The sequence below is a fragment of the Geospiza fortis genome, unplaced genomic scaffold (genome assembly GCF_000277835.1).
Source record: "Geospiza fortis unplaced genomic scaffold, GeoFor_1.0 scaffold16, whole genome shotgun sequence".
Classification (NCBI taxonomy): domain Eukaryota; kingdom Metazoa; phylum Chordata; class Aves; order Passeriformes; family Thraupidae; genus Geospiza; species Geospiza fortis.
The window spans coordinates 12,949,492-12,966,504 of NW_005054302.1; the positions used below are offsets into that span (position 1 = coordinate 12,949,492).

Here is a 17,013-nt window from a genome sequence, read left to right on the forward strand (position 1 = left end):
GACTGCTAAGATTGTCATGAAATAGAAAAAACAGGAGATTCTTGCTCTCACAAGCTTTTACCAGAAGACCTCTGAAAACTCATCCCACCAGGAAAATCCATCTTGAAACTTGGATTTGCCCTGCTGGGAAGTCTTAAATTCTCTCTCGGCCCATTTTTCTCCCCCATCAAATCACTGCCCCCAGCAATTCTTATAATCAGAAATGCTACATGCACTACCGATGGGTGTCTGGAGCTCTTCAGAATCTGAAGCTACCCATTATTTTCAATTCCACTACTGACTAGCAAGGAGTTAACCATAAAAGTCAACTACTTTTCTTTAGCTAGTTTACTTCTTATAGGAAATTCTGCATAAGCTATCAGTTGTGGCTGAGAGGTAAGTCTCAAAACTGAATTGTAATATTGACACTTTTGCCAATTCTAGAAAGTCAAATGGATAGCTATTCCTTATAGAAGACCATGTTAAAGGAGCATAATGATAAATATTACATTGAGTTTCTAATGAGACACACAGGAAAGCTCGAAATGCAAAGCAGCTTTGCACAGAAAGCAAGAGACAAAGTATTAAATGTTTTCTCTGACTCGCGCCAAAAGTCCTGCTCTGAATTGATGGATGAGGTTTCCTGAGGCTAAGATGCCAAAGCCAATTAGCCCTGTCAATCCACAAGAATGCCAGCTGCCAGGATCTAACTTTATTACAGTATAACTTAAAAGTGAAGACATCAGCAATGTTTAAGTTCACATGACTCCTAATTTTAAAACCTGCCTTTTTTAGATTTAGGGTGGGGGCAGTGACAATGACCTTAAGTTTCAACCTATTGAAATCCTCACTGAGTGCCATGATTACCCATAATTTAATTATGTAAAGCATTCTGTTAATCAAATTAGACTATATTATGCACTATTCAAAAGAAAGTAAGACTTCAGCTTATTTCCCTACTCATATGAATTCTATGTAATGTTTATATTTAAAAGTAGCAATTTATTTCAATAGTGCCTGTTTCAGTTGCCAAGCTGCATATCCCACAGAACATGATATGTGTAAAGTATATAGCTTACCCATTTATGGCATCTAATTCTGAATTCCAAAAGAAAATTTTTGGAAAGTGTCTTGAGTATTTGTCGACTAGAATAAAGCATGTCCAAGTCTTTGATTATTTGAAAACATCTGCATTTAATTTCTAAGCAAGGAGTTTGTTGGTCTTACAATACACTTCCCTGCACACTCACCACAATAAACTCAATCATTCCATGAAAGGGTAAAATTTTTCTTCTGTTTAGGTGCCTATGAAATAAATCTGAACATTAATGTCAAGCAACAAAAAGCACCCATTTCTTGGGAATAATGTCCATATTCCTCCAAACTTCTCAGAAAACTCTGTATACTTCAAGTAGTCTATATTAACTTTATTGACATCTTAATTTAAAGTTTGGCTTTTTGCTTCTACTACATTTATACTGCCTTTACCACCCCCGTATACAACTGGCAGTTCTTCTTGAACTATTCTGTACCTCAAGGAAGCTGAGAGAATGAGACAAAAGCAGAGAAGTATAACAAAGTTAAAGAACAGTTGCAAGTCTTCTGAAAGAAAAATCAAGCTTTCTTTTCTAGATTCTTATCCAAAACTGGGCATAGTTTTAATCATCTCTTGCTGGATAGCTTTTGCTTCTGCAGACACATGCCTATACACAACTAGATATACAGCAAATAAGAACCATTACCAAATAAGTAAAAACTTAAAATTAATAAAAGTTTGTTCTCAACTCTCAATTTAACCTGTCAAAGGAAAAAGAGACTGAAATGAGTGACCAGTATATTCTAGTTATGCAGATCTTTGACTCTGTAAATCCTGTTTCATTAGGCTTTATTTTCTTCCTTTGAGGGGTTTCTGAAAGATAACTTCGTAATGTAAGTGCCATCAAGTGTCCAAGAAGGCTGTATTTTGTTACCATTCATAGAGGATTAAGGTTTGCCTACTGAAATGACATGAAATAAACAAATCCTATTTCTCACTCCAGCACACTGTCTTCAAGTGTAAACTAACATGATTGGCTTTCTTTGATGAGATTTGCCCTTTAAAATTGAAAGGATAAAAATCCATAGATCTTGGTTCTTGTTCCTGAGTTTCATAAGCCAGATTACTGTCACTGTCACCAAGTGCATCCATGATGCCTGACTGTCCATGCTGTGACACCAGCCATAGCCCAAGTGTCACTCTGAGAACACAGGGCTGACTCCACCTGGCTTTAAACTATGAGGCAGCGCAAAGGTGAAGGCCATGTTTAAAGAACAAACATTGCATGAGCTCCATCTGAGCATGCCTTCCATGAAATGGGAAAGATGTGATCTCTTTGTTTTCCACTTTATTTTCCCACTAAGATCCAGGCAGTAATGAAGCAGAAGCCATGGAAGATCCTCTCCTCCTAAACCCAGATGACAAAATAGGAGAAAAAAGCCATCTCACGGCAGGAGACAGGACTTCCCAAGGAACATCACATGACCTAGCAGAAGAAGAAGCAACCAAGTCTTGACAAAATCTCATGCTACAACATGGACCAAAACAGTTGTAAAAATGCTGCTATTAGAAGCAGGGATCCAGAACTCTCTGTTCAGCTTCAAACTTGAAATGTGTTATATTAGAACTATAGCCCCAAGGAAAACACTACTGAGTTGATTTCAATGTCTAAATTGATACCTGCCAAGACTTGGTTTCTCGTTGGCACTAAAATTAAAGGCTTAACTTGTGACAGAACTACAAAAATTACCAACTACAGCAAATAGCAAGACATCACCTGAGAGAGTTTGTCCATGCAAAAGCAGAAATTCTGCCACAAGTGAGTACTTCACACTTCTTTCCAGCCAGGACTAAATTATGTCCTTTTTGTTCTTCCCTCACGCAGGCAGCAATGACTCAGTGCTGGATGCTTCCCTATGAGAATCAGGACTTGCTTGAAAACATTGTCCCAAAACGGGGCTTTGCCCTCCACAAGGCTTTACAATCCTGAGCTTCAGTTTAACACAGTTTCCAAGAAGGAAAACCTTTCCCTCTGAGCTTTCCAATTTTCACAGAATCACAGAATTGTTTAGGCTGAAAAAGAGCCTTAAGATTATCAGCTCTGACCACTAACCCAGCATTGCCAAGTCCCCCACTACAGCCTGTCCCCAGGTGCCATGTACACACCTTTTAAATTCCTCCAGGCTTGGTGACTCCACCACGTTCCTGCACAGCCTGTTCCAGTGCTTGACAACCCTTTTGGCGAAAAAATTTTCCTAGTATCCAATCTAAACCAAATATCAAAATACTTCTGCTATTCCAACAGTAACTTATAACACCACTTACTATTCTAACAAAACAAAAGTAGCTCAGTACTTAAGGCTTTTTTGTATGAAAGAAGGAACTAAACAATGGTTTTACCTTAACTAGCACACTATCAGCTTAAAAGGTGACAATACAAGGAATGAACAGGGAATCTGGACATCATCAGACAAATACATGTTTCCTGACAGCTGCTGCTGTAATCAAAGCCACTGTCACCCCAGAAGAGTGGTACAGAAAACAGTGACAAAGCAATCCTGGAAGACAAGTGTCTCAAGCATTTACCTGATGCACTTTCAGTTATGGAGATTACTTCTGAAATGTTAGAAAAAAATTTAAAAAACATTAACTTCTATCGGGGTAATATGCTAAAAGAATAGCTAAAATCTTACATCCTGACAGACCTTGTACAATGTTAGTACTAAGGATTACATGAAAGCACACAACAAAATTTTAGTTGTCTAAAATGACAAGGCAGGACTGGTCAAATTCATTTTACTACAACTAAGAGGTTCAAAACATTTAAAACGTGCATTTGGAAAATTTAAATCCACTTGTCCTTTGTCATTTTGGATTCCCTCCATGTTTTGACTAAGATGAAACTTACCAATGGAGAAGAAAAGGTGGCAGCTAGTCCTGTTTATGAAATGTCAGTTCAGGAAGTTCAAACAGAAAACATTTTCCTGTGCTATGATGAATAAACTGTGTAGCCAAATACAATGCTTTGCTGAAACAAATAAGATGTGTTAAATACCTGTTACTTCACAGAGTTACAAACAAAGAACTGACAATGTTCTTTTTTTCATTTTAAAGGATATTTTTGAATTGGTAAACAATGTTTTATAGCATGTATCAGCACTAGGTGATAATTTCTTTGAGTTGCAAGTTATATCAATGGCAAATGATTGCACAATACTGTAAAAACTCCACAAAACAAAAACACCCTTCAACCTACATTATTCACAGTATCCTCCCTCATTTAATTTTAACTGGCACAAGGTATTTCTTGAGACATCTGTAACAATTCAGATACATCTGCAATTTTGTACAGAAAGCATTTGATAAACTGGTAAGAAAAATCACTTCGGAATGCTCAGTGTTAGAGCATTTCTTGCATGCAAGTACCTTCCTTTACAATACTACCAGTTCGCCTTTAGCAAAAAGTTAAAACTACAGGATCAGTAAAATCACAGATTAAAAGTGGCTGTTGTTGTTTATTCTCTTGCCACAGCAAGGCTCACTCCTCTTTCTTTCATCCATCCATCCATCTATCACCCTCAAAAGGCATGAAACAATTACAAATTTATTGTATATGGAAAGTTACATTGGAGGGCTCTTGGCCTCAAACCTTTGAACCATGTCCTACATTGTGCCATATCTCTGTCAAGCTTGGGATCTACTTGGCTCTCTGTGTGTGCCAGATAGCTAAAGTTAGGCTAATAGCTTTGAGGTTTTCTAAAATATTACACAGCATGAAAATTTCGTGATATTTTGAACCACTATGACTTTCACCCTGTAAAAAAACCATACAAATATCTGGAATTAAAGTTTACTGAAGAGCAATGGATACTCATTTCTCCATTAGATCCTGAGGGATTTATTTTTGAGTCAGTGTTTCAGCATTTTTGCACGCTCCTAGACCAAATAGTTCAAGCTTTAAGAGAGCAACTTACATACAACCTTCACACTTGACTAGTTGGAATAAACAACGACACAGCCAAAATGAACCCAGATTTAGCCATTTTATGCAATTGAAAAACAAGTCAACTGTGAAACTGCTTGGACTACTTTAAAACAGAAAAAAACTCTGCTCAGCTGTGTTACTTTATCATATACAGAAGCAGAGCATCACCCACTGGAATGCTACTGATCAACTCGTTCCATACTTGTCTAAATAGTATCTCTTCCTCTGTGTATGAGGATCTGAGCACAGTATTTCATAAACAGCAGATGCACTGATGACCCAACATTAGCACAGGAATAAATGAGATTCAGGATCCTCAGATTTCTCTGTAAACTCTGTCTAGATGCAATTGCTGACAATTTCCCCCTTCCATTTCCAGGACACCAACAATATCATCTCTCTATGTCTCTCTTTCTGGTCTCTTCCTAAAATTTTCTTAATATTAGTTAATTAATTAATTAATCCAATCCTTTCATGGCAAACTCATCATTTTTTTTATCATCTCCTCTCTGCTTTAACTAGAACAAACTCTACATTTTCTCATCTTTTTCCACTTGTTTTACCTCTAACACTCCCATATACCAACTCCCATTATGTCAGTCCAGCTCCATGTCTCTTGCCTCAATAAATTTTTGGGTTTTACCTGTAGATTGTGCTTCTCCACTTCCTTTCTTCATATCTTTCTTATCTTACTTTTCAACTTTATAACTTTCTACTCAGTAATGTTTTTTCTATGGCTGGGACATGCCCCTACACTTCTTCCTCCCATCACTCTCAAGAAACAGCCCTCAACAGTACCACTCTGCCTTTTGCATCCTGCTGCTTCACCATTTAATCCATGACCCTCAAGAGCCTCTTATTAACATTTCCAATTCTGTAAGCAGCCCACCATAGACCAGAAGTCCTAGTAGAGAATGAATAAAGACTTTGATGTAGTGATGCACAGTTTGAACTTCAAACATAGCAGGCAGCTCAGCACATGCTAGGATAACTGCCTCCTCTTTGGTGTAGTATGTCAATGACAACAGCAATTTTTCTCAAGTTTTGTTTCTCAAAGAAGCTTGATATCAAGTCAGTCCTAGTTCAGATTAGTCTCTTCCTATCCTGCATTTTGAAGGCAGCCTTTGTTTGTTTTATTTTCAACAGTAGAAAAGCCAAACCCTAACCCAAAGACACAATTTCTTCAATGTAAAAGCAATAACTCAACTGTTGAGCTGTTCACAACAAAGTGTGCCTCAAGTGTCTGGAAACATAAGAGCTATAGGTCGTCTTCATGGACAGTCATTAATATCATCTACTGTTCCAGATAAAAATAACTGAAAGATTACATTTCACTTTCCACCTTTTGCTGGAATCTTGAGGTTCCTTTTGATCTTAAATTATCCATGAAGGATCATCTTATATGTTGACTATCAATGCATCTCTTATGATCCTAGAAATTTTGTGACTTTAATACATGCAATCCAAAATAGAACTTGGAAGTTCCATGGCTCTGTGTGTCCACAGCACTGATTACCACTACTCTGTTCTGCACTATTACAGAAACCTTAGGTCTCAAACTCACATGTTAAGGAAGGTTAGGACTTAGGCATACTAATTTAGTTCTAAAAACTTCAAATTACTTCAAGTGAGAAGCTAAGAAGTTGATTTTAGACTCTGAACATTGAAATTAAAGCTACAAATCCTTCAGTCCCATGCTTATTTCTAATTCCTACCTCAAAATAAAAATCCAAATCCTAAAGTACATTCTTATATAGCTTCAATTTAGCAGCAAGCTAGTCTGAAAAAAAAACTTTTATTCTATTTTTCCATAGAGTATATATAGCTGAAACATCTTATTTTTAATCTGTCATGTTAACATGTAAGCAGCAAGGAAATGCAGCTAGGGAGTTCAGGTTCACATAAATCTATAATCACTGACTTATTTAAAATGAACCAGGACACTTATTCACATGTTTCCATTCACAAGTTTCTAGTAGCTCCAGGTTAAAAAAACAATAAAAATGTCACATTGAGAACAAGAGTCCTAAGACCCCACTGCCTTTCATGTTCTACTGAATTTAACTCACTGAAATGAAAAACAGCAACCGTGCATAAAGATTTAACACACCTTTCCACTACATAAATTCATCTCTGAGAACAAATTGTCACATAGAGCCAACTGGATAACAGGACCTTAATTTTGTGATTTAAAAGCCCTAATCTGGCTATAAAAATTCAGGGCAGCAACAGTCATGATAATCACTTATAATAACCAACAGTAATTACAGTTACCTCCTGCCTACCTGGGCAAAGGCACACATGAAGAATCACAAAAAAACCTTTAACTATTATTGCTCAGGCTGCCAAAGCCAGTGTAGCAAAACATGAAACAAAACAAAGGAATACATTTAGTTTCCTCAACATCTTAACAAGTCCTGACACGAGTTTTACAGAATGCAAGAAATGCAGGCTAATTTCACAATCTATCTGCCATCACTAATGATTAAAATGTGACAGCTTTCAAAATGGGACATGCTGCAATCTAAAGCTAACAGACATAAATCTTTTAAATGCTTAGTGATTTTATAAGTGAATCTTATAAAAGCATATAAAGTTCTAAGGCAAAGATAATCAACACAAATAGGGAAACATTTACTGTGATTACAGGGCTTGCTAACAAGGCGTCACACAATCACGAGTTTACAGAGCAAACCCTGGCAGCTCTGGCTCCACCAAAGATTTGTGACTAAAATAACCTGCTGTGCTGAAGAGAATATCCATGCCAAACGGTATCCATAAAATGTAACTGCATAGCTTGACTTTTCCCTTACAGCTCTGTCCAACACCAGGTGACCTGTGTGGTACTTCATCCTTAGAGCCATAAAGACAATGACAGCTTCCTCAGAATCTTGATATTCAGAGGTGCTGCTATTTAAGCACACCTATTGCCCCCTTCTCTCGGAAAGTGTATTCCAAAGGAGTGATAGTATGTTCAACTAAATACCACTGTCCTTATAACCTCTGTTCCCTGAATGAGGAGTTTCTACACAGTGTCCTTCTGAACAAAGGAAAACTTCCAAGGTGAAGATTTCATTGCAGGAGTCAAACCTTGTTCCCATGCATTACTGGGACTCTGAACAGCTAAGTAACTGAATTTCAAAAGGAGAATTTGCCACCTTTTTAAATTAGGTTATAAAACTTCATAAAGAAAAGGAATCCTAAAGGACAGAGTATGAGTCATACAAATCAGGAAGCTATAAAAGCTACAATGGTACTTCAACAATAACAAAGAGAAAAGCAAAAATTAATTTCTTCTCTTCTGAAGTCTTTAAGTTCCCCTCATGAGTCTGTCTGCAAAGACAGTCTATGAATACAGAACAACCCAAAAAACAATTTCTGCCTAAAAAAAATTGTTAAACACCAGAGTATGAGAGAGAACTATATAATGGGTTTGGTAAATGCATAAAGGGACTTTCCAGGATATTTACCTGCTAACACATGTCATGATATCAGCTCCTTCCAAAAGTTCTGCCCCCACAAAATACTCAGAATTACAAGTCATCAACAATGATTGTACAAGGACGGAAGAGAACCTATTAATTTTATCACCCTAATCTGTACTATGATACATTGCCTTCGTCTCACCCATTTTAGTCATTAATCTTATCATCACCATCAGAGTTCAACTCATGCACAGCTCTACTGAGGCCCCAGCAAACTCTCTCAGTAGTCTGAACACAATTCTCATTTTCTTTTTTTGTAGTTTCTGTGACTATTTAGGCAACTCAAACTGTACAAAAACTTGACGTAATTCCTTTGGCAAAGTAATCCTTCCTAAAGGAGTATGATCAAGTAACAGAAGTATTTTCTATTTGGAAAAAGTTAATGCACAAAGCATCATTTACATAAATGTTATTTATTTGGAGAGTAAAACAAATACGACTCAAGATTTAAATTGATACAATCACGTGTTAAAAAGGTTTGCAAGCACAACTGACACAAGTTATGAAATTATTGCAAAACTGAAGTATATGGTGTTGGATTTCTCATCTGCAAAATAATGATCATTTAAGTACCAGATGCCATCCTATCATGGAAGAGAAATACAAAATTACCATCTTCTTGGGGCTACAATACACAAAACTTTGAGCATAGTACAATGAACCACATTTCAGCCTCTGCTTTACACGTATTTCTGGAAGACCTCTGATCACAATTTGCTCCTAAGGGAGTTTATTTAATTATGCATAATTCTTAAAGAAAAATCCTGCAACAATGTAAAAAATGCAATGAATCCCAGCATCTATCAACCTTAAACAAGACATTTCCCATGGATCTCACATGTTTTTATTCTTTATTGAAATAAAGGACTACTTACTTGATTAGCCATGTATATTGTGAGAAGACCTCTCCTATAAACAGAAAAGATAAAATAAGTGGATGAACAAATATTTTTTTCAGACTGAAGAAAAACAATTTAATCATTAAGAATATTTTATTAAAAAAGAGGATTTTAAAAACAGATTATTGATGGAGGATGAATCATTACCACCTTATAGAAAAATGAGTGCAAACACAAAAATAGCATCTTGATAGCACAGTATCCACAGCAGTTAGGAATTACAGGAACCAAGTTATATATAGCAACTGGCTACTCCACATGAGTCCTGAAGCTGTCAGAAGGAGCAAGGAACCCTGAATTACACACAGCACTTATCACAACTTAAGCCTACACATGAGCCAGTAACATAAGCATGCAAACAATGACCTAAGCCTAAGTTAAATTGTGAATTTGCAGCAAAATGCTTGTGTGTTAACTTCTGTTTTGTAATTGGTGCTATGCAACTCCAGGCACCTTAGCCCTTCTGCCTACAATATCAGGAAATGTTTTCTACTGAGACTGATGCACAAATCTTGGCTCAAGCCAGTTGAAAGTCACAGTGCCAACAGACCCCTGGAACAGTGACCACCATCTTCTCTTCTAACCTTTATCTACTTTTTCCACTCCTATTTTTTAATCTGTCTGTGTCAGCCTACAGCTCACACTGTTCTTTAGGAAAAGTGTAAACTTGAGCTCAAGCTCACATTTTTGTTGATTCTATTGCAGCACAAGATGAAAACTGAACTTGACTACACAGATGTGAGCTACTCCAGTAACCGACTGCATGGTAGGGTCCAGATGAAATTAAAATTATTTCCTATACATCAGTCACAAGCCACCATCACCCTTGAGAAAGTGGAAGACATTACCATTGGAGGTATGCTTTGCCTTGAATTATTCCTGCTCTTCTGCAAAGATTTCATTAGAAACTGTGGGCAAAGGCTGGAACACACAGTTTCAGTATTCCTACTGGACCGGTGTTCTTATCTTCTCGAGTTTCCCACCAGCCTTGCAGTATTTGGGATTTTTCTCATTGACCCCACTGGTCTTACACAAAAAACTTGAATATTTTTGTGAAGGCACTACACGTTCAACTATTAAAGTTTCTCAATATGGAATTTTGTTTATAACCTGACTCCTTATTTGTCTTCATTTCATTTGGGATTTTTTTTATGATATTGCTACTACAGAAGGTAATATATAGCTGAAGGTTTAACCTACGCTTGCATGTTCCATTGTCATGACATTTTAAATTTCTAAGCATTCATAGAGTAATTAAGAGAGCCATGTGTCAACATAACATATCCTGCTATCAGTTCAGTTGAAGAAGTGAACAAAACAAAAGCACAGATAGCAGGAAATAAATCTGTATTGCACAGTTCCCAAGCTTGATTCATCCAAAAAGTTTATTCAGTATTTACTAACCCCCATGTTTACATGTCCGTAACTTTGTCAAACTACGCATCCAGATCAAGGTTTTTCACAGCAGCCATCTAAGCTACAGGGAAGCTACATTCCACTTAAAAGTTTTACTGCTTCCACATCACACTGAAGTTGCGGAAAGCAATAACACAGCATACTGACTTCCACAAGTTGCTCTCTACTCACAGAGAAGATGAAAATTTGGACTAAGTTCAAAACTTTAACTAGCAGAATCAGTTTGTTTCATGGTAGTTTTTTTTTAAAAAAAGCAGAATTACAAATCTGCTCTCTGTATACCTTCTCTACCCAGTACCACCCTGTGCCAGATACTAGAAACAAGATTCTAGCATGAAAGCCTAAGGAAAAAAAGCCTGAATATAAAGATTTGATGGGGATGAGGCATACAAGAAAAGAAAGAAGACAAAAGGTAGGGAATATGGTCAATGAGTATTTAAGCAAAATAGCCTCTTATAACTTGCAATAAAGCATCAAATACTGTATAACATTTCTGAACAGGAAGGAGTAAAAATTCACCTGATGTAATAGATAAATTCAACTCTCAGGCTGGTCTGCAAACATTCACCAAGTCTTTCAGTTCACTAGCTCAAGTGATAAAACAATATTGGTGCCCCAACCCTCCTGAGCAGCAAACTGCCAGATAATACACGGTTCTATGTACTGTAAATCTTATTTTAATTTGTTTTCAAGAAAATATACTGGATATTTCCCGTTTCCTATATTTTCTCTTTACCCCTGTAATAGCATTAAAAATTTATGATAAACATCCAAACACTCAGCCGTTTGGAAACACAGAGATAAACCTACCCATAAGAGCTAACCTGGTAACCCAATCCACTTTGAGTATTCTGGAAAATGTCAGAACATCGAAAACATCCTGTAGTAACACACCTGTAAGGAGACTCAACTAGCAACTGAGCAACAGATGCAGCTTTCAGAGTACACTCTGTGTTTACAGTTGTAGATTCTACAGTGGGCACGAAGCAGGATGATTATTGTTATGTGCACATAACTTACTTAGTGGATTCTCCCCTGCAATCTCTCTGTCATGCAGGCAGGGCTTTTTAGCCTCCCACTGAAATTTATTTAGTCTTTTTTAAAACACTAACAAACTAAGAACTAAATGAGTTTTAGTTTCTATTGTAATCCCTTTGGGGGTAAAATGCAACGCACCAACCACAAAGACAAAGAAAGGAAAAGGGGCTAGAGAAGAGGAAGGAAAGAACTCAGAAGCTGCAGTGCAGCTGCAGCAAGGCCAATGTGAGAAGTAGGTGGCTGGGAGGAGACGAAATGCGCAGACAATAAATTTGTGCAAGGAAGTAACTTCCGGAACTGAAAACACAGCAAGTTGTTACATAACGTCATCTCCAATTGCCTGCAACAAGCCTGGCTGTGAGGCCCAGGCCAACTCCAAGCAGAAAGAGTTTCCTTTCTCCAAATTAATTCTGTGACTGTTTTAAAAATAAATAGCCCCGTGTTTCCATGGAAAAGGGAAATAAAGGGGAGGGGGAAAGGGCATTCTTCCTGGCCCTGCGCAAATGTGATCCAACAAGCCTAACCCAAACCTGAACTCTGCTGTTAAAAAGCAGTTGGAAGTTCAGAAAATGTTGCACTATTTTGTAGCAATGACAGCTGATAGAAAACAGGACAGAAAGATGGAGGTAGGCCAAGTAAAAGGGTCACTGGTACAATCCAAGGACTGTACTAAAATTGCAGCTGGTAAATAGGGGGAGAATATAATTGGGAAATGGTATTAGGAGAGCAGGAAATTATTAAACAATAAAAATAATTAGTCAGCCATGTCTAACCACATGCTTTGGGGAGGTTTAAAGATCCTAATAAACAGCTTACATTTCACTGCTAAAGTCCATGAACCAGCGCTGAATGCTAATCTTGGCAACACCAACTCCAGCAGGTGGCTACAGCAGTGACAGTCTGGCAAGGTCACTACGGGAAAGCCTGACCAGACACACACAAATCCCTGCTGCCTGCTCTTCCTCCATGGTTTCTGTCTTAGGCCATTTTCTCCAAAGCCTGTTTCGTAAATACCTTCACTGTGGCTTCCCACTGATTCCCAGCCACCTCTTCAACTGACATTCTCTCCTATACCCAGCTCTGTTTCTAATGACATTTGTGTTCTTTAACTCAGGAAGGAAAAACATGAGCTAGGGGTAACCTTAAAGCCATGAGCAGTAGACCAAGGTCCATCCCACCAGTTTCTTGTACTAAATTAAAGAACCAAAAAAATGCTTTGCTGAAAAAGTGTTAACAATACCGGTCTCCTTCACCTGAAAACGGAGGCTTGTATGAAAGTAATCATGTTTTAGTTGCTCTTAAATTCAAGTCTCAAAGAGAAGTAGTGTTTAGTATACTTTTCACTTTGGTGAAAAGTACTTTGTTTTTCCTCCTTTTTCTTCCCAATTCACACTTTTAAATGAATTTTCTAACATGCTTGATAGAGAACTGAGTAGGCAAAATTTCAGAGTTTAGTTATCCAACACAGGTCACATTATCTACAGTTGAATAATTCCAATCTTGCAGATTCCACTTTTAATGGTTAAATTACAAAAGACCATAGGCTTCTAGAAGATAATTCTCTTGTTCATTTATACCTTCCTCAAAGAAAAGTTTAACTCAATAAAATTTGCTTTTTGGACAACTTGGGAACATTCAGACCAAATTATAACAGCAATAGCTCCTAAACTATGGTCTATAAACCTCAACAGAGAACCACATATTTTTGTTATTGCACTGCCCAGAGGAAAGAGTCTAAAATAACTGCTAAAAACCCCAAAAAGCTACAGGATAAAAACAACAAGGAAACCTAGCAGTGTACTGGGCTGTATTACCAGAAGTTTAGGTAATACAGTCCAGAACAGGGGCTGTAGGAGGTCAAGGGAAAGGATTAATCCTATTTACTTGGCACTCACTACACCACAGAGCCCCGCGCCTGGTTGTGGTCCCCAATACAAGCAGGCACTGATCAGCTGGCATGGAGGACCAGCAGTAGGGCTGGGCAGACTCCCACCTGACCCAAGGAAGACAGGAGAGCACTGGAACAGGGACTCAGAGGTTTGCAAGGCTGACCAGACAAATCCCAGGCAAGCTGGATTGAATTCAGCACCAGCCCTGCTCCAAGCAGGAAGCTGCACTAGCTGAATTCCCAAGTCTTACCTGAACAATTCTATTTTTCTACATAAAAAGGTGAAAAGCAACTTCAAAATATTGTCAATAATTATTTTCACAGATTATAAAATCAGAAGAGATTACAGTGATAAACAATCTGTTTCCCTAATGAATATAAAACACGAACTCTTCTTTGGTGAATTAGCCATATACTTAAAAAGATCAAATTTGTCTTTTAAGTATTTCCAATCACTGATACATTATTTTATGGGTACTCATCTTTACAGTTTGCACCCTAGGACAAGAATTAGTCTGGTCTCTGAAAACAGTTACATCTTTGCCTTCCCTGTAACACTACCCCCTCCAGCCAAGTCCCCCTCAATACCATTTCTTAAACAAAAACTGAACTCCTTCAGCTTTTCCACGGTGTTCCCTAAGTTTTTAATCATACTTATAGCTCTTTGCTAAAACGGTGCCAGTTTTTCAAAATTCATCTTTAGGACTTCAAATGAAAATATAGGAAATACAAACAGATTAAAGTTCTCCTATCTTTTGTTTAACCAAAAGTATTTTAAAGTCAAAGAAATCATTGGGTGCTGCTCTCAGACTTTGTATTTGCCTGTGAGCAAGGTATTTATATCTTCTTGTAAGTGCTGTAAACTCTGGAAAACTTGTTTGATTGAGGCCAAAGTCCAATTTCCCTTACACGTGAGCAAAAAATTCTATTTGTGCCAATAGAAGCAGCAACTGTCCAAATCTGCCTGCCAACATATTGTTTGTGGAACACTTTGCTGAAGAATGTTTTCTTGCTCAGCTTGATGGGCTATAAAATTCAAAAAATAACTCTATTTTCACAAGCAGCATAAGCTTTTGCTTCATATAATAGTAAATCATACAAAATACCAATCTTTAAATACAACCAAGATTGTTTTTTCCTACAAAACTCATTGCCAGTTCTCTCTCATTTATGGTTTTCCTTCAATGTATTTATGGTTTCCCTTAAATACAGAGATGTTCCTAAGCTAAAAAAAAAAACAAAACACAACAGCACCATCCGCACACACACAAAAAAAAACAACCAATCAACCTTGCCTGAAGGTGGGATGAATCCTTAGAAAGTACTTACACTCATGGAAATTTTACCATAAATTAATTATTGCAACAGAAGCCCTGAAAGAAAATTTCGAACAGAAAGCAAACACCTTCTCTTTCTCTAAAAAGCCACAGAAGAGAGGAAGGACCTGCCATTTTTAAGCTGTATCTTTCTCAATATTTATTCTTCCTTCTGAATATTTCTCTCTTTCATACATTTTGCCTTGCCCAGCCCATCTTTTGTGTCTAATAGCAGCACTCCAGTTCCTAGAATTTCCTCATGAAAAACTGGTTTTGGTGATAGGAAGTTTAAAGAATTGTTTTCCCTATTGCCTTTTTTCAGTTTAACCACAAACCTTTCTGAGCGGACATCCTGAAATCTAACATTCACTGCAATTAATTAAATTTATTTGAACTACTATAACTGCTCTTTTTTACCAGTATTGTTGTTCTTGTAATTGCTTTTTTTTTGTCTTGCTCAAAACTAAAGGGGAAATAAGTTAGCAAGTCAGAAATAACAGGAAATAACTACAGCAAGATGAATACCACTGTGTACAGAATGAACACAAATTGACTGAACAGGCACCTCCTTCAGTGAGAACAGCCCTAGGTGTGAGCTATAAGAGGAAGCCCCCAAATTCACCCCCAGAGCAAGGGACACACCAGGGCAGGTACACCCAGGCCCCATCCCTGCTACAGCCCCCACAACCCAACACACAGCAGCAGCAGCCAGCAGCACAGGGGGATAGAAGGAGCCTGAGGATGGATATAGCAATATGTTAAAAATCTTCATGTATGCAATTAAGAGAACAGGTTCTCTGATTAAACATCTAATTGATGGATGATGTTTCTCCACATATGCAATAAATTTAAACAGCTGGTGGGGCAAACACCCAGAAAATAAAAATATCCAACTCACTGCTAAGACAAGAGCAGTTTTAGCTTTGCTATAAAGCTTTCTAACTTCATCCCCAGTCCAAAAGTTTAAACTCCTGATATCTGCTTTTCCAAAACCTCTTCATGTTGACAAACCAAGAAGACTTGACCCAAAAAGCAGGTACTAGAATCAAACTCACCTTTCCTTGTTACCTATACAACAAAATCTGAACTATACATGACTTCTGTAACCATTTTTTTCCATAAATTCATTATATTAGTTCCTACAAAATCAAGTCTGAATTTTATATGAATGTCACTCTTCACTGAATCTGCTGCATATTCTGACACTTATCAATGTTTTTTAACTATTTTTTATTATTATTCTCTACAAGTCTAAGAAATCACAAATAAAACTACTTTTATAAGAATCTCTGGATTCAAAGGCAAATATGGGGTGGAATGTTAAACAAAGGTAAAGAGCATAAAACCTTTGCTGTACTCACTTGTTACAGCAAACCAGTAATTTTTAGTGATAAATATTTTCATCTATATGCATATATCATATAAAAATACATATATTATAATTACATATATATATATATTAGTAAATGGCAAAACTTGAGAACATTTGTCTTCTTTCAATTTAAAAGAAAAAAAGTAAGAAAAAGAAACATTCAAAAAGAGTTAACTCTGGCTTTAATTTCTGAACATAAACTAAGAAGCTAACATAATAGTTTGTAATGGCTCCCCAGACAGGACTCACGGTCTGCAAAAACAGGAAGAATTCCTCCCATCAGCTTCAATCCCTTCCCTCCCACTGTAAAACACCACTTTATAACCTGCAGAATTAAGTCAAATACACAAATCACAGGGTTCCCTGAAATGAAAGAAGTTAAAACGAAGAGGTAAGAGGCAGGGTTTTCTCTGCTTTACAGCAGCTTAACACCACAAGCGAACCCAGCATAGATGTGGAGTTCTGATTGCATCCCTGTAATAACACAAGCACTACAGATTATGTTTAGGGTATCGTTAATCTCTCACACCCACCAATTTCCTACTGACAGCTGGAGGTCAGCAGCAAAGTCCTGGTGCAAAATTTCACTTCAAATCAGC

At 37.3% G+C, this 17,013-nt stretch overlaps 1 protein-coding gene across 1 annotated transcript in view; it reads right to left on the reverse strand.

The window, feature by feature from the left end:
• TMEM135 (transmembrane protein 135) overlaps positions 1–17,013 on the reverse strand; it is a 156,576-nt gene that overhangs the window by 112,256 nt on the left and 27,307 nt on the right. The window contains exon 4 of the mRNA XM_005417825.2: positions 9,361–9,394. Coding sequence (XP_005417882.1) covers positions 9,361–9,394 — 34 coding nt within the window. The remainder of the gene's footprint in view (positions 1–9,360; positions 9,395–17,013) is intronic.